Here is a 22,739-nt window from a genome sequence, read left to right as displayed (position 1 = left end):
ATTTTTCTGTTGCAGTCTGTGTCCTTTCCTGCTGTCCCCCTTAACCTTTGTTCTACTATCATCAGATGCCCTAAAATCAAAGTAAGATGTCTTACTTCTAAACATGTCACACTTTCTTGAATATTTAACAGTGATAGTGGTTGAAATATAATACCTCTTAATGAGACACTGAACTATTTAATGATCTTTGGAGAAATTATGAAGCTATGCATAAATTACGTAGCTACGTTCTGCTTTTAATGCTGTCGGTTGTTTTAAATTAATTGAAAATTTGCTTTCTCAAGACAGTGTATTATATTTTTCAGATGTTTAATTTCCTGTTGTGCAGTATTACTGGTGTAGGAGTGGTGTTCTCCATTTGTATGCGGTGTTAGCTGTTTTCATCATTGGACCCACACGAGGGTTATTTTGTGGACTCCCTTCGTACAGTTTCCAGTATAAGGACCAGAAAATGTACCACTGCTGCCTCCTACCACATTCCACCCTCTACGGTATTCACAATCATCTTTCCATCTTCCTTGATACTTTATAGCCCCTATATTGAAATAATATCATTAAAATACCTCAGAACCATTGAATCTACAAATAAGTTACTGCAAAGTTGTTGAAACTGCAGGGTCAGTAATTATTTTCATTATCTTTTATAGGTAAATAATCACCATATTAAAAAAATTGTATTTTATGCAGTTTTTTTTTTTACAAAGAAGCAATTACTAAAGTCTGATTTAGGTTTATTTAAATTAGTGCTTATATTGGGATATAAAAACCAAAATAAAGTTTGTTTGACAGTTTTTAGTTTAGATCTGCCATAAAAAATTGACAAAAATCATTTAGTAGTTTCAGAGATTAATATATGTGTGGGTTGTTGGGTACTGAATGTGTATATAGAAACTTTTACTCTAATGCCAGTGTTTCATTCATGTGGTCAAGTCAGTACCCAAATGAGGCTTTGTAAGTCCATTCATTGCAGTAGTTACTGGGTAAAAAGTACTAACATTAAGGATTGCGATATCAGGGGAGATATATTTACTTAAGAAATTTTTAATTCATCAGTTTAATACACGACTGTTCCTTTAAATTTCATGGATTTCCTCAGTCAGTGGTACTGAAGCTTAGAGTTTGGCTCATCAATTAATAATTTATACTAATTACATTTATTTATTTTTACCTTTAACCTTGCATAAATTTTTTTGTCATATTACTGTAGTTCTCATTGGTAAATCTTGACAACAAATTTTCCTGTATTTGTGTTCCTCTAATTTAAACTGTGTAAGGTTCAAAACAATTTATTGAAGTGTCGAAACAAGTTTAGCTGTTTCTTATTTCCTTGGACTAATTTCAGCTCAATTTATAAAGAAGTGTGTTACAGAGTTGGTTATCATGTCACTGTAAGAATAAAATATGTTGTGTAACTCCATCACTTGTGACAGACAGCTTGAAGCTTGAACCAAGATGATTGATGTAGCCCGATTAACGGTCTTCACAAAGGAACATGACTCGGCATGTTTTAAGTCCCGTTCCTCCACATGTACCGAGTCATTCTTAATTTACAAGGTTGCCGGGTCAGCACAGCTCACATTCAGAAATATGAAGCTTAATGCCATATTGTTCTTGCTATGAAGTAGAACATGGGCCCAAATTTCAACTTAATATTGGTATCCTAAGCTGTACTGCTAATGGAAGGACATGAACTTTGCTATGAGTAATTTCTGCTGAATACTGTCAGATCAGATTCATTTCATTCTACACATCTTTAGCTGTTTTAGTGGTTTTAAATAACTCAAAACTAAGTTGATCTAATGAATACTTCTCATCTTGTTGTCAGACTGCTGTCAGCTATTTCCCATGTGCGGATACTGCAGTAGACTATTTGAGGTGTGTGCACAGTTAACAGTAATTTTCAACAGCTGGAGGGTGAGCTGTTGAGGTCAGTGGACTCTCATAATAGGACAGCAGGCCAGCCTGCTACTGGTATAAATATTGTTTCAGCACTTCTGCATCAATCATACCTCAGGGAGTGCAACTGATGGCAGCAACAGTTGGAGTGGTAAGTCGCAGGACTTTTCTGGTATGTCTTTTATAGAGATAAACAACAAAATTTCATAGATAGGAAAATAATTTAAAAGTTAAAGCTTTCACAGTAATTGAATGCAATGAAGTGTGGGCACTGCTCTGCCTGTCATCAGGGTTGATGTTATGAATTACATGATGGGTTTGTACTGACCAGCTCTCAGAGCTCTGGAAATACTCATTGCCATTAATATTTCTAGAGTGCATGATAGTTGTTATTTTGTTATGTTCGGTTAGACAAAAGCAGTCTTGTGATGGAAATGGAAAATTTGTTCAACAGAATTCAAATCTTAACAGAACTTGTTTTACACAGGGTTTGCAATTAAATTATGGAAATGGTTACGGTAAAAGTGTTAAATTGTCATGGAAGGTATTTCTAAGTTTTTTCAAATGTATCACAATAAATAATAATATGAAAATTTTATTATTGTATTGTTTATGATTGATTTATAAGTGAAATTTTGTACCGTATGCAAGTTCAAGTATAAATTTCAGTATCTCTACCTGATACATGCATGTGAGTATGACTGAGATATAAAATTACTGATTGCTCATTTCTGTAGTCTTGGGCTAAGACACAGGATTGAGATCTGTAGCATTCACTTCTACCAATCCCCAATTTGTGGTTCATAACCCTAAGTCCTCTGTGCTGAATTGCCCCATCATTGGAGGCAATACAGTCTGCTCCGTGGGCAACTTTTCCCGTAAGTTTAGCAGAGGTCAGGATATATTGTACCATCCCTGGAAGGTGTTAAAACCCAACCAATTACACAGAATTAAAGGCCTACATCATAATTCTCTTTTCGTTCGTTCATTTTAAAAAAAATGTGAAGAAATTGATAATCTTTAATTTTATCTGACAGAATTTAAAGGATTGAAGAGAGTAAGGTCAAACTTCAAATTTGAAGCAACATGATTATGGCCTATGGTTTGTTGCTAATATGCATCACGCTCCAGTTGGTGACATCTCAGGCAAGACTTGAATTTGCTGACAACTCGACAAACCGAGACCAGCGCAGTGAGTTTCCATGTATTAATTTTATATGAACACACAGACCCGGCTTGTGGACCTTGGACTATACCAGCTCATGGGTGAAACATACAAGATCTATATCCAGAAAATGATTATGCAATATGGGGAGGGGGGTGAAGAAAGATATGCTGAACCCTGTTTTAAAGCATTATCTCATGGATTCTGTAAGGTAACAGCTGTGTTGCTAACTAGTGCAAAGACCAAAGAACTGCCAAATGTAATATAGTTCCTTTACAGACTTATTAGTGGAGTGAGCATTAGATTAAAGATAATCTGTATGTCTGCTTTCTAATTCTGACACCTTGAGAGTTCCATACCAATTATACAACATAAGATCTAAAAAATATATATAATGTATGCTTAAGATTTAGCACTTAGTCATACCTTTATGATAGAGGCAACCAGTTTTATTTTGGGGTTCTTCCATTTCCCTTGTAATCCATTCCAATAGTCTCATCATTGTAGCCAGTATCACTTAGGGCAAATGACCTCTGTACTCAATAAATCAAACTTTAAATCATCACATCTTTGGGAATTCGTCATTGGCATCATCTGTTATAGACATACTGCTATACCAATCTCTGTTCATGCCCCCACGCCGACACCAGCCTAACAGTAATACCAACTCAAACATGGAAGAAGAGGGTGCAGCAACATCTCGGATAGAGAATATGGCATGCCGGGCACTGGATGGGACAACCGGGTTGTGTTACAGTAAGAGTGAATGCACAGAGCTAGATGGCAGGAGCGTTGGGCTGTGCGATGATGATACTGGAGAGGATGGTCCAATCTGCTGCATAGGTGAGGTGCACAAGCAGCATTTAGAAATAATCTGAGAGCCAGTCAGTCAATAAAGATCACAGTGACCTTTGGATATATGTATTAAGGTCATCAACCAGACTCAGAAGAGATAAGAAAATAAGCATTAAAAACATAAGATATCAATTAGATTATTAAGCAGTTGTTTGCACATGTTTGAGGTTTGAGGCTATTTTAACCAGGGAACACAACAGAGGGTTTCTATTCTCTCCTGTTTTACCTGAAGACAGAGGCAGAGCATCCTTCTGAAATGTTGTTTTATGTATAATTTAGACAATGTGCAAAGTCAAAGAAAATAATTTTGTAGGTTATAAAGCAACAGAAACCTGGATTTCATTTATCTCTTAGGTTACTGACACTGAGTCCAAGATCAGGTTATGTACTTCTTTAGTACAGATGTTTATTTCTTTCTAATGCCATCTACCTTGCTACTTCTCTATGATGCTTGTCTTATCCTTCAGTTGAGAAGAGCTGCCGTAACATAACAAAACAGGCCATTTCCTATTTTGTGAACCCAAGCTATCCTGACAGGGACCGTCTTGGATCCTTCTGTGATTTTCGCATTGACATCACCAACAAAAATGTCTGCCAGGTCCGGTGAGTGTGTGTACATATATGTATGATGACTTGGTATCTGTACTAACTACAGACGTCACGTCATGTTCAGCAAGATATACGATAAATAAATGTCTACATCCGTCTCTGCTCACTGAGTTAAAGTTACTTACCACAAATGACATCTCAATTAAAGCCAACATATTGCAGTCCAAGGGTACTGTAACTGTGTAAATTGAAATAAATATGATTTTTGTGTGTGTTATTTGTATTGGTAGACTTGACTTGGAGGAATTCTCTCTGCTGGGACCTCATACAACTATGGGAATCTGCCGCAGCGATCGTTTTGTTGCCATGACATCACTGCCAAATGGCATAGGAATATCGGAGCTCTGCGGCGAAAATGCTGGACAGCACTGTAAGAGGTTTATTCAGATAATTTGTGTAATATTATTGGTCATTTGGTAACTTTTTAAATGATACCCCATATTATTTCTGCAGTGTATGTTCCTGTGGATGCAACTGTAGGCAGTGCATCTGTCTCTCTTATGGTGATGACATCTGGTGCCAAGGCCTACCAGTGGCATATCCGAGCCACTCAGATAGACTGCAGGACTACACCCGAACTTGTGGGTAAGTAAAAATACACTTTGTATTTATCACCTAATGTGTTATTTCTGAACTTCCTGCTGTCATGTTCCATCATTAGTTTCCTGACATTTGTGTTTCCCTTCCATATGGACATTAAAAGAGTAAGCTTTTTGGAAAGAACTGAAAGTGTCTGAATTTAGGATCAGGGTAAATATTGGCTTGTTTCCTGAATTTAATGTGTAATGTGTGCAGAACTGGTTTTTCTGTTATTTTGTAGCCCCTAATGGATGTCTGCAGTACCACACAGATCTCAGTGGCAACATCAGAAGCTTTAACTATGATCCAGTTGATAGTGGTCACTATCAGAGCAACCTAGACTATGCCATCTGCATCCAGCGATCCCCAAACACTTGCCGTGTTGAGTTCAACCAGGTTGAGAACTCTGTTTTCTGGATCAACACTGCAGATGGTTTGTGTTACAATTGGACAGAAGTTGTGGACATAAAACAAATAGGACCTACAACAGACTGGACAAACATTTCACAATGGAAAAAAACAAAAAGTGGATGTAATGTCTGAGAACTCATTATAATCATATCCTCATTTTTTGTAAATCTTCTTGAAATTTGCAACTCTGCTAAAGAATTTCAGTCATGAGGTATTTTTACAATGAATGTTTATTTGTTTATAACCGTCTTTTTAAAATAGGATTTGAGGTTTTCACAGTGGTAGGAGGCAGCAAGGACCTCTGGAACTTTGGTAACTTGTACACGACTACATGGCACTGCATTTCAGAAGACTGTTGTCTTCATCCTTTTAAAATGTAGTAAGGTCTGATTTCAGAATAAAGAGTGCCTTTAGGACCGTAAATATACAAATCCTTGTCATTTCATTAATCATCCTATCATTCAGCACTATATAGTTTGAGTTGCGATGGCATCATGTCTCTATTTCAGCCTTCCAGTCTGTTGTCTTCCAAGGTTTTCACACTAAAATTTTATGAGTCTCTTGATTCATCTGATTATTTCAGGCATGTACCTAGAGGAGGGAGTGGGTCGTGCAGGTGCTGCAGCCTGTGACCTCAGCTCTCACGACTACCTGTACATCCCAGGTGGACGAGATGGGAGTGATGGGCAACCTGGAGGTGCTTTCTCTGAACCAACAGCAGACAAGTTCTGTGGACGCAGCTTGTCAGGTCTCGCAGTAACCGAGACCGCAGATCGAATGAGATCTGGCTATGTACTGGATCCACCAGACAATAACACTCTTGCCTCCACTGTCACAAGTAAGTGTAACATTGTATTCCTAACATACATGCAATCTTTCCCATCAAATCCTAATATACTCATATTTATTTTAAATCTGCTGTGTGGTTTTATCTGAAAATGGAGTCAATACATTCCTTTAAAATGCTGATAATGACTGGTAACAGGGCATCACTGCCCGGAAGATAACCTTTGACAAGTTTCACAAAGTCCTGATAAATCAGGTTTATTGATTTTTTGAATAACTTGTACAAACATGATCATACAGTTTTCTCTGCGCCCAGACCGGTTTTGGGGCCCACCCACTCTCCTATCCAGTGTGACTGCAGGATAATGTATTGGAAATATTAGAGGTCAGGGAATAATAAAGAACTATTGCTCAGTTTGCTAGAACATTTAGAATGGCTGCCTGAAAAATGGATTCTGAAACTGTTTTGTCATCATAAATAGGACAGTAGGTGAAAAGGACATCGAGTGAAAAGATTGATTTGATTATTCTAACTGGAATGAGCCAGACCTTAATCTGTGTTGATGAGGGTAACTTGCAAAATGCTCGTCCTTGTGCAGTTTCTTTTATTTTATGGTTTCTAAAAGGATTTTTAAATGTTTATGTGCACATTTCTATCTATTAAGCATTTCTTCTACACATCTTCACTCTTTGCTCATTAAACATACAAAAAAAAAACAGCTGTTAATCCTTAGTTGGAATTTGTCATTGTTTCCTTCAGGTTATGCAGCAGGCCCAATTGTTCTCCGCTTTCATTCAGATGACATCATAGAACCAGACCAAGAGCTTGGCTTTGACATCATGTACAGACAACTGGGTACAGGTTGCATACGTTCACTGAAATAAGTGAGCTCGCCAATGATAATGATCCGGTGCTTAAGTCGTATTTGAAGACATTTGGTAGCACAGCAGTATATAAATTAAAGGATATGAATGCAGTTTGTACAAGTTTTTAATAAAATGACAAGGAGGAATTAAATACTTTAACCTTATTCTGATGCTATATAGTCTGAGCTACTGAAAAAGCATTGTTGAATAAACAATAAATAAATTTAATTTTGTACAGTGACCAGGATACAAGCTTGATGACTATGGTTTCGTTCCTGGCAGGGGCAAAATTCTTCCTCATTGCCACTGTGTCCAACCAGTTTCCAGGCAGAGATTTGAACCTTGGACATCCTGAATACAAGGAATGCTAACCACTTAGCTGTCCTAATTTTGTTAATTAATTAAGGAATTTCAGCAATCGTTAGGTCAGCACTGGTGAAGAACAATAGTTATAAGTTTATTATTACTATAGTATGACATGACGTAGCTGTATTTATTTCCCTGCAGCTGGCAGTTTCGTAACAAGGGGCTCAAAAAGTAAGCTGTATTCTCTATTTCATGTTAGAATAACTGCAAATAAAATAAAACAGGGCATTTTTATATATGTACATATATATATATATATTATGCTGATCATCAGAAACTTGTGTCTCTTATACAGAGGAACATCCACTACCACTCCACTTGTACATAAGCATGTGGAAAATGTAAGCTGCAGCTTCTTCAGTAAAGTATTGCAAGTAAATGCATAGGTTGCTTCCACATTTGGGTTTGGTTACAGGTACCAGTATTGCCTGTATCGTTTTTATTTTCTGTGTTGATAACAATTCAGGCTGGTGTATGGGCCGTTCAGCTGGTAAGGGAAGGCACGAAGGTGCTTTCATACCGCATTTACTACAGATATCTAGTGGAACTAATTATGTTAAAGTTAAAACATTTGATTATAGGTGTAGCGATAGGAAGAAGTTCCGACTTCGAAGCTTTGTAGATATGGTACCCTGTAAGTGTATTAAAATATGATACTCTTGTGTTGCCTTTGCAAGTTGAGAAACTATAAAAATCTTTCAGCCCATTATGTGAGTATCCGGTTTACAGACTTTGCTTGGAGATATCACATTTCTTCATTCTTAGTATCTAATTTTATGTGACGTGTGTGTCGAATGTTACATCAGGAGTAATCGTGGGTTTTCATTTATATATCTCACTTTTCTTTATTTTCCGTTGTTATCGATTGTTTGGGGCAAAAGTGTTATTCTAAACAGTACGATGTTTCGAGCGTTTCTTTCATGCTGTACTTTCTAAACATTCACAATTTATTTAACTTACCAGACCTATAAAGGACGTGAGGACATGACGATCAAAATCATTTCTGACTGTTCGGACGCATCAATTTCTTTGCGTTATTTTGACATTCATCACGGCTTAATAGAATTTCTATCACGACAAAAGTGGTAAAAGCAGTGGCAAAGAGGTATATGTTTGTTATTTAGATGTTCTTGGTAGCCGAACTGTGTGCTCTTAGCAACAGTTGCAATCTGAATACAAACAAAGCGGTCAGTCTCAGGTTAGGTAGTTCATTTTGCTGCAGTTTTGGTATGTAGTTTGAAGTAAAATACAAATGTATAGATATATCACGACATTTTAACGTGCTTATTAAAATAGCTATGACACACAGTTGTTGAGGGTCTTTAGCCCCGCTGTACTGGGCTCAGTTACTCAGGTGTACAACAGCCATAGCGGACGAACTGCCGAAACGTTGGATAATTTTGAAAATTTTACGCGGCTTAACCCCGAAAGCCGAAATTTTACCCTTTTTAGTGCACATTTGAATCATTCAAATTTTCTAGAGAAACTATCAATATGATTTTCACTCAGAGTGCCAGTCTTCGGAGTACAGGTGGAAGTCTGTCTCAAAGTAACCCTAATACATTCTCTGTCATTTCTTAGCTGATGTTGATAAAAGTAAGAAGTCTAGTTCTCCACAGATGTGAGGCATTGTGTGTGTCTAGATGAATTATAAGAGTCTTCATGGTGTGTATAATGAAGTAGTGTTGTGAATGCAGTAATTTACAGCACAGCATGGAAGAAGGGGAGCTGAAAGCAGATATCGACCTATCATCAGTGGCTTATGAAGATGAGATCACAGTTGCAAAACTGAAAGAAGATTCAGTTCCCATACCATTTGCCTCTGCAGTAATTAAAGTAAAAGTGAGTTGTATTTGTGTGTTTCTTTTTACTTTCTGTTACACATTTGTTGGGATAACAAAAGTAAATATATCCAGAGTTGGATATGTTGAATGTGAAATATACCTTTTGGAATGTAATTTACCTTTCTGCCTGAGCTATTCACATTTTTTTTATTTCATGTTACAGATATGCATATTTTAAATGTGGACTTAGGAGACTGTAATAGCTTTTAATAATGAAGGTTTGGTACATTATAATTTTTTTATTGTTTAATAGTACTTTACGTCCCGGGCATGACGTTAAACTGCGTCCACAGACCGAGTGAGCACCGGTAAAAGCGGTCCCCCTCTACCAAGTGCCAACAGCCTCTTTGGAGGGTAGATGAGCAGGTGGAGGTTCAGGGCACCCTTATGCCCTTGGGGTGAGAAATCACCCCTAAAGGCGGATGAACTCAGATGGGTCAACGGCATAGGATGCGGAAGGCTTTAAAGATCCTCACGATATCCCAAGTATCAGCAACTCAGAAGATGAAGTTTGTTAGATATGAGGCATACACAGCTGCTGCCAACCATTCCTAGGATTGATTACAAAAGAAGAAGAAGTAGTACTTTACAACCACATAGGCAATTCAGCTTGAAATTAGGGCTCTTTATAAATTATAAATGAATTGGGATGTGGTGATAGCTGGTATTATGGTACTGTCTCGAAATTTTTGTTGAGGTGACAGAGGAATATTATGAAGACCTTTGTCAGAATACTGTTTTTTCATCCCACCCCCCTCAAAATGTTAGACCTGAGTATGAATTAAGAGTGGTATATACAGGACTAGGAAATTTATTAACAAGTCAGATTATATACCACTTGTGGGCAGTGTTATCCTAAAGAACAGTGTAACAATCAAAATTTGTTGTGTGATATGGAAATTTTGGTGTTATACCCATTTTCCCCAAACATCATTTTGTACCAGAAAATTACAGCAGAAGCAGTGATTGTTCAAGATTTTTATTCAGGAAGGTTCAGGGCTGAAAATCCAACTGTAGCTTTGGAGTAACTTGTGTTAATTGTCTTCCTTGTATTGCAGGAGGAGTCATGGGATGGAAATGCTTCAATAAAGGAGGAAATGAAGGATGAGGTTATAACAGAAGATCATGTAGCGTTACAGGAGGGGTGAGTGTTCTGGCAGTTTTTGTTTGTGATTCAGAAGAGTAATGGGAGATGCTACAGATTTTGAGGTTAACACTACCAATTACTTAGAAAATTGCAGGTTAAATTTGAAAGCTGTGAAATTGTTATATTTCAGTGTGGATGTGTGCGCCAGTGATGAGGAAGTTGGTTCATCTTTCCGGACCCTTGATGAATGGCATGACAGAAAAATTGAATGTGACAGTATGAATAATGAGAATTCCAATTTAATTGCAGTGGATATGAAACCATATCTTATTGGACAGTTGAATCTTGACTCTGTACAGTGTGCCAAATCTGAATGGGAGCATGAAGTGGAACATACTCTTTTGAAGAGGGAGGAAAGATATCACAATGCAAAAATATATAAGAAAAGTAAAAATCTTGTTTTACATCTACCGAAACAGGTTGTAAAGAAGCTTTACAAATGTGATATCTGTAGTAAAATATTTTCAAAGAGCAGCAACTTGATTCAACACAAACGGACACACACTGGGGAGAAACCTTTTAAGTGTGATGTTTGTAAAAAAGTGTTCGCACAGAGTGGAGCTTTATATACGCATCGCCATGTCCATACAGGAGACAAGCCCTTCTTATGTGACATTTGTAGTAAAGCTTTCTCCAGGAATACATACTTACTTCGACACCGACGTTCCCACACTGGTGAAAAGCCTTTCAAGTGTGATAGTTGCAGTAAAGTATTCTCTCAAAGGGATTGTCTACTTGTACATTTTAAAATACACACTGGTGAGAAACATTTCAGATGTGATATTTGTAATAAAGTATTTTCGCAGAGAGGGAGTCTCCGCACACATCACCTCATGCACAGTGGAGAAAAACCTTTTAAGTGTGATATATGTTGTAAATTTTTCTCAACAAAAAGTCAAGTTGTTAAACATCGACGGTCACATACTGGAGAAAAACCATATGGATGTGATGTGTGTTGTAAAGTATTTTCTCAAAGTAGAAGTCTCATCACACACCGGCGTACACACACGGGAGAAAAACCTTTCAAATGTGACGAATGTGTTGACACTTTTTTGAAGAGGGAGCATCTTGTTATACATCAACGCATGCACACAGGAGAACAGCCGTTCATCTGTGATATTTGTAGTAAAGTTTTTCCGCGTAAAGGAAGTCTTCTTAAACATTTACGATTACATTGTAAGTAGCATCATCAGTAAATTAAACATTTAAAATAAATGTTTGATTCACACATTTTCATGCTTTAGTAGCAAGCATTCCCTGATTTTAATCTGCTCTTAATTTCTTCATGAGTGCAATTTTGATTTGTCACTGTTATTCTGTAAAATGTATGCAATGTTAGTATGACAGAAGATATTGTGTTGGAAAAGCAATCAGGTTTTGAAAATGGGCATTCTTGTATGGATTACATTTTAACAGCAGCTGTCACCTACAAAATCTGTTCAATAAGAATAGCAGTAGAGTCATTGGTAAGGGTTATACTGTTACTCATGTTTGTAGTATTTCCTAAATGGCCAGGTTGTGTGAGAAATCATGGGCTATAAAGTTAAAAAACACCTTATATTCCCTATACTCTCCTTTAATTTATGCTACATATATTTGATGATACACAGAAAATACATTCAAATGCATTTACTCTACTTGATTGTAGTCGACTGAGAGAGACATTTCTAATAAAAATAGGTCTAAAGTCTACCTATGATTCTACTTGACATCATAACCTAGAAGAATATTGTTATTTGATGTGCTTGGTAGGTCAGTATTGTGGCTGTTTCTTTAGAGAAATTGAATATTTTGTTGCCATTGTTCATATTTATACAGTTACAAGGCAATGACTGATAATTTATTCATTCATCGGTTGAGAGAGGGTTCAACTCAGTAACTTGTTCATTGACTTCCTATATGAAAAAATTCGATAATGATAACCGACAACTGCTTTGGAATATTTTAAATAGGAAAGACCATATACCATCAAATGTTAACTGAATCCGTTTACGATGTTTCTGGTGAAATGTTTGGAATGACAGACCAGAAGACTGCCATAAATTATAGGCAACTTAGGTATCCACTTTGCAGGACCTTATATGTTTCTAAATTACTATAACTGAATGATTGGTATCTTTAATGGCATCCGACTAAAAACAATAGTTTTGTCACAAATGTGATGACATAAAGTGTTTTCTTCGTAAAAAATTCCGTCATCTTTTGGTTGTGAAATTTCAGTGTTGGTGATCATGACATTTGGTATTTTGGTATTCATACATTGGCAACGTCAACGTTATAGTACGAACATCGTCTTGAAAAATGTCAGTATTTCTGTTTTGTAGGTAGACGGGATTTTGCAAAGTTTACAAATATTTCCGTGTAAATTGTCTGAGTAGGCATTACACGTTTACAGTGAAATATGTTTATTGAACAGTAAGTACAAAATTATCGGTGAACGTGAAAAAGAGGAATGTGAACAGATTGCCTGTGCTTTGCCCCCTCCCCCAATCCATTTTCTTTGTTATAAAATCTGTATAAAATACCGAAACCACTGTCGTACAAACTCGGGTTTAATTATTTAACGAAAGTTGGGTCCCGAAATGTGTGGTAATAAAGAGACCTTCCGAAAGTATGGCGTGTGTAAGATACTGTTTTGTAGAATGTAAAACAATAGGATGGCTGTAATGTTTTGTTAATTCCGAAGGATTCTGACGATGGCATGAATTTTTTGGATTTGGTCATTGTCTAGTATTCTGCAAACGCATAACGTTTAGAAGACCGAATGTCTTCAACCCCAAGTGTAAGGAAGGTGGGGGCACATATTCTGTTGGGTCCGTTAGAAAGAACTAAGGACGAAGACATTCGGTCTTCGAAACTTGTGTTTTTAGAATCAAAAATTACGTTATCTACGTTACGTAGTTGGTTTTATGTGATTACTAATGAGCCATTTTAGCTGTAAATGGGGATGTCAAATGTGAATGCTATCTTTCAGTTTGGAACCTTTTTTTATAATATATTAAGGTTAGACTAATGAAAGCTGTAATCTTACATGCTGTTCTTTGTATGGGTAATGTCATTCACTCAGTAGGCTTGTGGATGAACTCCAGAGAACCATATCAGGACATAAAAGAATGATATTTTGTAATTTTCCTTGCTCTCTGCATTAATTTGCTGAGGTAGTAGTCTTAGAAGGCTTGAATTTGAAGGTATTGACTCAATGTACAATAAGGGCTCTCCTTGCCTTCTTATTCCATGTAAGTAAAGGCGACTTTGTGGTAAATATAATATAAATGAGACCTTATTTATCTGGTTTTCTGTATCAGATTTTCATTTTCTTACAGTATAACATGGATGTAATCAAAGTGGAACCTGAGTCAGATGGTCAGACCCTCAGTGAAGATCAAGTCACTGATATGAGAGAGCCAACTCTTTCCCCACCTTTTGCTTTGGCTCAAGTGAAATGTGAAATAACAGTGAGTTTTCATGTGATCATTTTTCAATTTTGTACTGTCATCCTGTAACTGAGATGTACTAGTTATCAGAAAGGTGCTTTCTATGCAGAGATCAAAGTATTCATTGCTCATCCAGACAGTATTAAGAGTTTAAATCATGATATAGAAGTATTTAAGCCAGCATTACAAGACTATGTTTTAATGTTACTCCTATTTTGTAGAATAATTTACTAACTAACTAAACAAGATGGCTTACAGAACCTAAAGGCTTATCACCAAATTAACCAAAGCCTTTCTGGGCCAACAAAATCCATTCTCCTTCAACTCGTATCTCCCATAGATCCCACCTGACATTATCCTCCCATCTACGTCTAGGTCTTTGCAGCAGTCTCTTCCCCTCACGCTTCCTGACCAATACCTGGTGCACACTTCTTGCAACCTCCATTCACACCACATGCCCCACCCTTCTCATGCTTCTCAACTTCATCACTGTGACAAAACTTGGCGTTTTACTTCAATTGGAAATTATTCAATGCTTCATTTACTTACATAAATAGCCATAATCAAGTTTGCAGTTTTATATTTTTTCATTGTTTCGTTGTAGTAAGTGTTCGTATTCATATGATTATATGTTCCACGACTTTGGCTTGTACTCTGAAGTATAAATATTAATTCATTGTTCATCGTCTCTGCATTTTGTTTTCATTCAGCTTTAGAAATGTACAACACTTAACATGTAACACAATGTTGTGGCTAGGGAGCAGTTTCTTATGTAACATGTTTGCCATTTAATCAGATGTCACTATTCTGAGTACGTCACATGTGTTCGTGTCAATGTGACATGATCCAGAGCAGTGTTCTGCAGCCACAAGATTTCAGATGTGCTGCAAATTTCTGAAAAAAATATTTTATATTTGCTTGTTATAATTGGAAAAAGACAATATCTTTTGAAACTGCACTTTACATGCGCACACACACTCACAGTGGTTCATCATCAGTTGTTTTATTCAACATGTATTACCTCTTGTCTTCAAATGCTTGCATTCTCATGGCACAACGATGTACATGTAGATAACCTGTGCCATGTTCTGTTTTGTGCCATCATGTGTCTGAGAAGTTGCTGCAGATGAAAAAATCTTTTTGTGTTTTTATTTTAGTAAATTACAAGGTGACTCATCAGCTTTTATGAGTAACAGTTTGGTTTTACTGCTGGGGGTGCTATCGGGCTTCGTATCCCAGCTATAAGATAACGTGCTCAAATAATCAGTTATCAAGTTGAAGATGTGCTGTCAAAAAACAGTCTCATATGCATTTTGAAACAAACAGGAAGTGATTTATATTCATACTTGGGTTAAAAGAGAAAATTTTGTGGATATGTTGCCCTCCAAATTGCAGTGAAACATGGAAGTAAAATATTTCGTACTCTTGAGTGACTTTTCACTATCAGAGTTTACATAATTACTGTTGAGTTGCTTTGATGGGGGGCATAATTTGCTATTTGAATTTGGAAACAAATGGTGAAGATATTCATTGTCATACTTTAATTGTTTAAATTCAGTAAAGACTCTGACACACATGAAGCAAGAGCAGTGTTTAGATACGACTTCTTATTACAGGAAGAGTCATGGGATGATGAAACTGTAAGGGAAGAGACGGAAGGTGAAATTACCGCCGAGGGATCAGAATTATGCCGGGAGAGGTAAATGTGGTTTTAGTGTATTGAATTATTACTCAACAGTTGTTCATTGCTCAGTCTGAAAAATACAAACACAATTAAACGTTTGTTAGGAATCAAGTTAAAAAACATAACTATACTAATATATCTTACATAAGTCAAGGCATCTCGATGTAAGAGATTGACTGCCAAACCTGTACTATAATATACTGTTTGCGTTATCAATTCTTCTGGCATTAGTAAGTGTAAAATATTGATATCACTGTGTTTTCTTGTTGTAAATACATGTTATTGATAACAATGGGCATTTTGATTAAACTTTCTGGTATTATTTTGTTTAAACTGCTGCCATCTATCAAATTCTCACCTTCCAGAATGTACATGCATTGGGTTAACCAGGAAAATTGTAGTAGTCTAAAGAGAATGGATGAAGATTTTGTCACGATAAATACGTCTATTTCACAGTGAAAAGCAAGTGGGGACTGAGCAGAAGGTGAATGTTGCCGCTCATTATTCTCATTCACAACTTGAAGTACAGTCCCAAAGGTATGGAAAGGATGGCCCTTTTAAATGTGAAGTTTGCGGTAAGAATTTTTCACTAAATTCATCTCTGAAGAGACATGCACGAACCCACACGGGAGAGCGACCTTTCAAGTGTGAAGTATGCGATTGGCAGTTCTTTGAAAGCGGTCATTTGAAGAGACATTATCGCATTCACACCGGGGAAAAGCCGTTTAAGTGTACAGTTTGCAATTTGAAGTTTGCCACGAACTGTAACCTCAGAGCGCATACACGTACACACACAGGTGACAAGCCGTACAAGTGCGGAATTTGTCTCAAGCAGTTTTCACAAGGTGGAGCTCTTCAGGTTCACACGCGGATCCACACTGGTGAGAGACCATATAAATGTGAAGAATGTGGTAAAGAGTTTTCAGAAAGTGGAAGTTTGAGGAAGCATTTGCGGGTCCATACGAAAGAAAAGCCATATAAATGTAACATTTGCCAGAAACAGTTTTCTTTGAGTGGCTGTCTGTCAAAACATTACCGTGTTCACGCTGCAGAAAAGGCCTATAAATATGATTTATATAACAGATAGTTACCAGAATTTGTATCTTAAGGTACGTGCATATGTTCAAGAAAAGATCCTTGAAAATCAGAATATTGCAAGTAGTAGTAATAGTACACACGAATTTTATGACTATTGTGAAACGTGCACATTTTAATAACAGTTGTTGTTGTTGTTGATAATAGTAATAATATTATATTATTTTATATTTGCATATATGTAATGTAATGAGGGTGCCCTTATATTCATATTGAAGTTTATTTATTAGCATCCAAATCATGACTCGGTTAATGTCATTACTGCACACCTGGTACCTCAATCTTCAGTCTGACCTGCGTTTCTTCCCTAACTTTTCCGGTGTTGAAACTGTCCTCTCTCCCTCCCATTGTGTTGACGCAGTTTGTGTGCCGCTGTGATCCTGGAGTGGTGCACTGCCTTTTGACTTCAGAGCAACCGCGAAGGGGAATAAGGTCGACCACTGGCTGGGTTTGTATGCATCGAAGGTGGGTGTTGGATATAAAATTGTATCTGGGTTCTGCATTTATAATTTGCTTTTGATTGAACAATTCGCCCATCTCCAGGAAGGTGATCTGGGTGATTTTTTTATCAATTTGCGTGGTTCTGTTTATTTTGTGGTTATAATCTTTTTAATTTGAATCTGTTCTTTACTCTTGACTGCTGACCAGGCATTGAAAGTACTGCTTTCTCTTTTCAACTATACCACAACAACTCTGCTGCGGTTATGACGCAAGGGTGCACTGATGCGTATCCTGACGTGGCCTCCCAGGTGATGAACAGGTCTCGACGCCGGTGTCTTCTGGTACAAAACTGCAGTGAATTAGAAGTCTGTTGCTGAGGCAACGGTTAATTAGAATGAAGCATGCAACAACTTCCAAGTCATTATCCTTGGAACATGGCTGTGATCTTGATGTTATTATCATTATTGTTATTGTTTTTATTGTTCATTATCATCACTCCCTATATATGATTATGCAAGGGACGTAGGATGTGCCACAGACCGGGGTCCTTTCCCGGGGGTAAAGCGTGGCGGAGGCGTGACGCTGACCACTCGCCCCCATCTAGTGCCGAGGTTAAGAATGAGTAGAGGCTATACCCCCTCTCCGACCTCCTAATGCCTACTTGGCATATAGTGGGAGAACTTTATTTTTCTTTACATCCTAATATTTGAGCCAGAAAGAGAATTCCATAAGGTCTTATAGAAGTGGAAATTAATTTATGGGCGGCTCGCAACATAAATTTGCAAGGGATGGTTGTGGCACGTACGTATGGAAATTCCTATGATATGGGTGAAAAAATTGTTCATGTTATTAATGATATTAGAGTAAAATACATGCAGCTGACCCATTAAGATGTGAGCGTCGTTCTTTTCGAGTTGCTGTTGAACGATACAAAATGTTGTAAATTGCCAGGTATTGTTCAATATTGATCGAAGCATAATTTATGAGGTGCATTGAATGTGTTATTCAGATTGTATTGTTATCGCATAAACTTGTGATGCTGTTTCTTTGTTAAACTGTTGATATTGTTGTTAATGTTATCGTAATGTTGGTGTTTGTACTGCTCAGAATGTATCGTCTTCATTATGATGTGTCTGAAAATATTTCCTACCATTTCTTTTTTAAATAAAGCATTATTTTTCCACCAGTTTGTGATTGGATTATTTTTTAATCTTAATATTCTGTTTGTTTGTTTGTTCCAGTTATGTATTTCTTGTTTCCAGAATGTCGTTAAAGTTTGTAGAAATGGATTGATATGTACACGCCCACACGTGTGCAAAATGTACACTAGTAATATAATTTGGTGTATTAAGAGATGCTGAACAATGTTTTAATGTGGAAAAGATTTATAAAATTTTGGTTTACTTCTGTAGTGGTTGACAGTGGTGTTTGCTCCTGATGCGATATTCATTGCAACGGAATATAATTTGTCAAAACCTTAATATTATATTTCATAAAAATCCATCCGGTGATCCTCAAAATGAAACGTGGACAGACACGATTGTTACTTTCTTCTTGGATAATGCATTGTGTAGTTTGGTAGAAGTTTACTGACATTCCAGATGTGCTTGCTGCCTCCATCATCGGAGTCTTTTTGATGGAGTCAGCGGTCATATCTGAAATGTTAACTTCTACCAGACTTCATGGCCCAACATCCCATAAGACTGTCATGTTCGTGCTTGTACAACATCTGTAGACAGAAATGGACCATTGCCGCTTTATTTGTGGAATTTACGTAGAATGATGTTTTTTTATTTATCAGTCCTTTGAAGTAATATTTTCTACCTTTTGAGCTGTTGACCGATGGTATCTGCTTTCCCCATTTTTAATGAAGGTGCATCGGTGCCTCTAACTTAATTTTAATCAGGGAGTGACATTTCCCAACCTGGGATCCCATGGTTTGACCTCATTGTCCGATTTTCCCCCCCAATTTGATTTTAAATTCATGACTCCAGTTCTTTTCCGGATTCCTAAAAGGAAAACCTCCTGGGAAATTTCCTTCGTTTACTCGTTTATTTAAAGTCATGTGACAGTCACTGAAATTGATTGTGTTGGATAGGGGATGGAGTAAATACAAAAGTCGAATTTCAAATTTTAATCTGTTTATTATTGCATGAAACAAAAGGGTTGTTCCCCTGGGACACTTCATTTGCTACTAGGAGAGTCAATGACCGTCAATTATTCATGTGTTCCACCGCTCTGTAGGACATGCTACCAATTGTTACTAACAGATGGCAGAATCTGCATAAACTCTACTGCCACCTTTACAGTAAATTAAGGCAACCCCGGAAATTTTGCTTTGTGTTGTATGTTTAATGTGATATAAATGACAATGGTACAATTTCGATTTATGTTTTCTCGTTTTGTTTGCCGTTATCATTGGTAATTAACCGGGTTCCTGGCGTGAAACGGTACACAAGGACCCATTTGTGAGTTTCGAGGTTTCGACAGCGATGTCTTGATGGTTTTTCTGGATTATGGCGCCGTCTGGACTCGTAGGCAGGTACTAACATTTCGGAACACTGGTATCAACCTACGAGTCCACATGGCATTACGTCTCAGAAGAATATTTTCAACAATCGGGTGGACAGCATTCATGTTAACCACGTTCACGAAAAACAAAGTGTTGTTACGCTCCCGACGAGCGTTGCCTGAACTAGTTGGCTAACAGTGCATTTGATATGATCGGTTCACCTCCGTTACAGTGTATGGAGTACTGAACAATGAACGTGAGACGACATTTTTCGTTTTTTAAAGTGTTAGCCTGGCTAACACAGTTAACATGAACGTTGCTCTTGCCAAGCATCCAAATCACATATCTCGCGTGAGATAAGTCTGTCCTCCCTTCGCCTCTACCAACGTTTTTCTCGTGGTACCCAGTGTCTGTATTGACGATAATTTTATAATTCTTGCTCACGTGATCATTGGCAGTTGGTTTGGGGCGTATTTCTTGGACGAATCGATTGTTAAATTATGGGTGACAGCTGAATATGATTTTTTACATGAAAACAATTGAAAGGTAATACTTTTTTTACTGTACTCTCGGCAACTACTAAAGCTAGATTTATGTTTACTGTTGTGATAGTAGCACGTTTAGCTCCTCCCCCGCGTTGCCGGCGAGCCAATGAGCGAACAGTACGGAGCGTTATCTCACGTCGACTGTTCGGCCCACGTAAGACGAACGCGCTATCAACAACGAGATTACAGACGTATTGATCTGACGAACGTACAGTCCACGCGAAAACATCACGTGGTGCATTGTGCGGTCCACCAGGTTCTAATTTCTGTTTTGTTTTTAATTTCCTCTGTGTTCCTTCCTCTGTCCTGTTATTCATTTTGCTTCTCACTTATTTTTAATGATTTAGGTAGTTCGAGTATTTACGTAATGTTTTCTTGTCCGGTCACTTTTTGACTTTGCGATTTCCACTAATTTCTCTTTCTTCTGTGTGTTTAATTTCTACCCCCATTTCCAAAGGCAGCCTTGAACATTTTAGACCTGTGAAACACCGTGTCACTTTAATTAAAATAAAATAAAACAATGTTTATCCTGAAAATAAAAGACTTTATGTCTCTGGTTTTGTTTCAGAGACACCTGAGGAGGTATAAGTTTCAAAATTTTAATATCTGGTAAAAATCTGATAAAAATGTACGCTGGCATAATGTATGAAAATTGTATTTGAAATTATTTATCGTTTTGAAGCTTTATATAATTATATACACCTGAAGATGGTTCTTTTAGGAACTGAAACATGTCGTGAAACATGAAAAATGATGGTCTAATGTAAAATCGAATATTTCGATAAAGAACATCATTTAATATTTTAAATGTTAATTATTGTAATATTTTAATATTTAATAAGAATTTATTGTGATTAGACGGACAAGATTTAATATATACTTTCAAGATTTTGTAAAATAAGCGTAAAATTGGCGTAATAGTTTTTCATGATGACGGATGCCTAGCCCCGCGTCTAATCACAGTTTGAACATTTTAAAAAAAATCACCACATGGTTAGCGACCCCTGGCGTAACCCATTAGCACATTCACAGGTACAGACCTTCCTTATCGGCTTCAACCTGAGAATGCTTTGTGTTTTGATGATGAGGGACTGTTTTAAAGCAGTCGCCTACTCAAGAAACGAATTTGTTCCATCAGAATGATAAGCTTCTGAATTTGAGTGGGTTCTGTAGAAGTTTCGTAATGCTTCGGAAGCCTTAAGATTCACCAAATTTACAACATTCTGACGTAATTAATCACACAGCAAAAGTGCACTGTCTGTCTGTCTGTCAGCGCCAACGAAATTCAAGGGCACAATAAGATGATTCTCTGTGAGCTAAATCTGAAATATTTACGTTGTCCCGAGCTAAGAGCCGACCCTTATAAATTTTACTGCTGCAATTTGAACTTACCCTCAGAGACCCTACAATAAAAACATTAAGCTACCGGGCAGTCAGAGAGATACAATGGCCGACAGAGACAAGATAATTTCAGTGAGCACCTAAACGAAATTCAAATTGAAATTACTCGTGACTGAGGGAAAATCAAAACCTTCTTACTGCGTGCATTGGTGGGCTAGTTGCTATGGAAACAAATTTTCCACATCTCGCATGTAACATACACTTTTACCTAATTCCTCTGCGAACTATTCTAAAATTTTAGTAAGTGACGACCTGCTATTTTCTGAGTGTTGCTATTATTTAAGAAACTAAAATGTAGTTAATATTAAGAATGTTTTATACTAATAGAGTTATGTTACCGCTACGGTGGTCTAGCGGTTAGAACGCTGGCCTTGTAATCCTGGGGTCTCGGGTTCGATTCCCGGCGGTGCCCGAATTTATAACTTGTGTTGGGCAAGGCCGTGGTCTAGGCAACACGGAGTTTTCCTCCGTGGCATCCCAACAATTACTCCATTCACACACAGAAGAAGGCAATGGCAAACCACTTCTGGATCATCTGCCAAGAACGTATATGAACAGATCCCAGTCCGAGAAAAGGATGGAAGGATCCTGTTCATATGGACCTGTCGTCAGACAGAACACTAAATAAATAAAGAGTTCTGTTGTGTGTTTTTGTTATGCATAAATAATTATAATCGTGGTCTTTGTAACGCCGTTGAATTACACTCGTCATTGCTGGAAATGTGTCGCACTCTTCAATTACGACAAACATAAATCTCCTTACATTTTTTGTTCGCGTGTCGTCATTTTAATGTCATTAACTACTGATTGTCCACGTTACGTACACTGTGTATAAACCCTACCACAGGAAAGAGCCAACTTTCAAGACCTTGGTATAGATGGAGGGATATATGTCAAAATGTAGCTGTATTTAAATACAAGATATTAGCAAATGGTGCTTTCGAACAGGATGTAACGAAAGACTCATGTGACAAAACGGAATGAACCTACGCGTTCCACCAGCTCAGTAACTGTCAGCGTTTTAAAAATTATCCTGCAGTTAGTTTAATAAATATTGGTCTCCTTCTGTACCCATTGGTTTGGTAACAAGACAAATTCCGTC

The 22,739-nt window shown here is 37.3% G+C and overlaps 3 protein-coding genes across 4 annotated transcripts in view; all 3 read left to right on the top strand.

Annotated features, from left to right (window-relative positions):
* The window catches only part of chb (CLIP-associating protein), an 89,741-nt gene extending 89,575 nt beyond the window's left edge, over positions 1–166 (top strand). The window contains exon 33 of the mRNA XM_087356247.1: positions 16–166. The gene's annotated coding sequence lies outside the window, so the exon portion shown is untranslated. The remainder of the gene's footprint in view (positions 1–15) is intronic.
* A 124-nt stretch (positions 167–290) lies between these two features.
* On the top strand, positions 291–7,409 carry LOC110836571 (uncharacterized). 2 transcript variants are annotated; one of them, XM_087356622.1, is made up of 9 exons: positions 291–2,047; positions 2,934–3,088; positions 3,712–3,904; positions 4,384–4,519; positions 4,756–4,895; positions 4,979–5,110; positions 5,346–5,537; positions 6,099–6,353; positions 7,062–7,409. In XM_087356622.1, the coding sequence occupies exons 3-9, from the start codon at positions 3,736–3,738 to the stop codon at positions 7,184–7,186; spliced, it is 1,149 nt and encodes a 382-aa protein (XP_087212748.1). In that variant the 5' UTR covers positions 291–2,047; positions 2,934–3,088; positions 3,712–3,735; the 3' UTR covers positions 7,187–7,409. The 2 variants fall into 2 exon arrangements, with proteins under 2 accessions (XP_087212748.1, XP_021933585.2); XM_022077893.2 differs by having other exon boundaries at positions 3,665–3,904.
* A 1,220-nt stretch (positions 7,410–8,629) lies between these two features.
* Positions 8,630–18,365, top strand: LOC110836553 (uncharacterized). The gene is made up of 8 exons (XM_087357063.1): positions 8,630–8,732; positions 9,232–9,376; positions 10,437–10,522; positions 10,656–11,701; positions 12,023–12,045; positions 13,849–13,980; positions 15,576–15,658; positions 16,100–18,365. The coding sequence occupies exons 1-8, from the start codon at positions 8,659–8,661 to the stop codon at positions 16,728–16,730; spliced, it is 2,220 nt and encodes a 739-aa protein (XP_087213189.1). The 5' UTR covers positions 8,630–8,658; the 3' UTR covers positions 16,731–18,365.
* The last annotated feature ends 4,374 nt before the right edge of the window (positions 18,366–22,739 follow it).

The sequence above is a fragment of the Zootermopsis nevadensis genome, unplaced genomic scaffold (genome assembly GCF_977971745.1).
Source record: "Zootermopsis nevadensis isolate Lab colony 2312 unplaced genomic scaffold, Znev_1.0 Znev_ptg000002l, whole genome shotgun sequence".
In the NCBI taxonomy this organism is placed as follows: Eukaryota; Metazoa; Arthropoda; class Insecta; order Blattodea; family Termopsidae; genus Zootermopsis; species Zootermopsis nevadensis.
The sequence above is the reverse complement of the archived record's forward strand: the minus strand, read 5'-3'. Positions and strand labels throughout refer to the sequence as shown.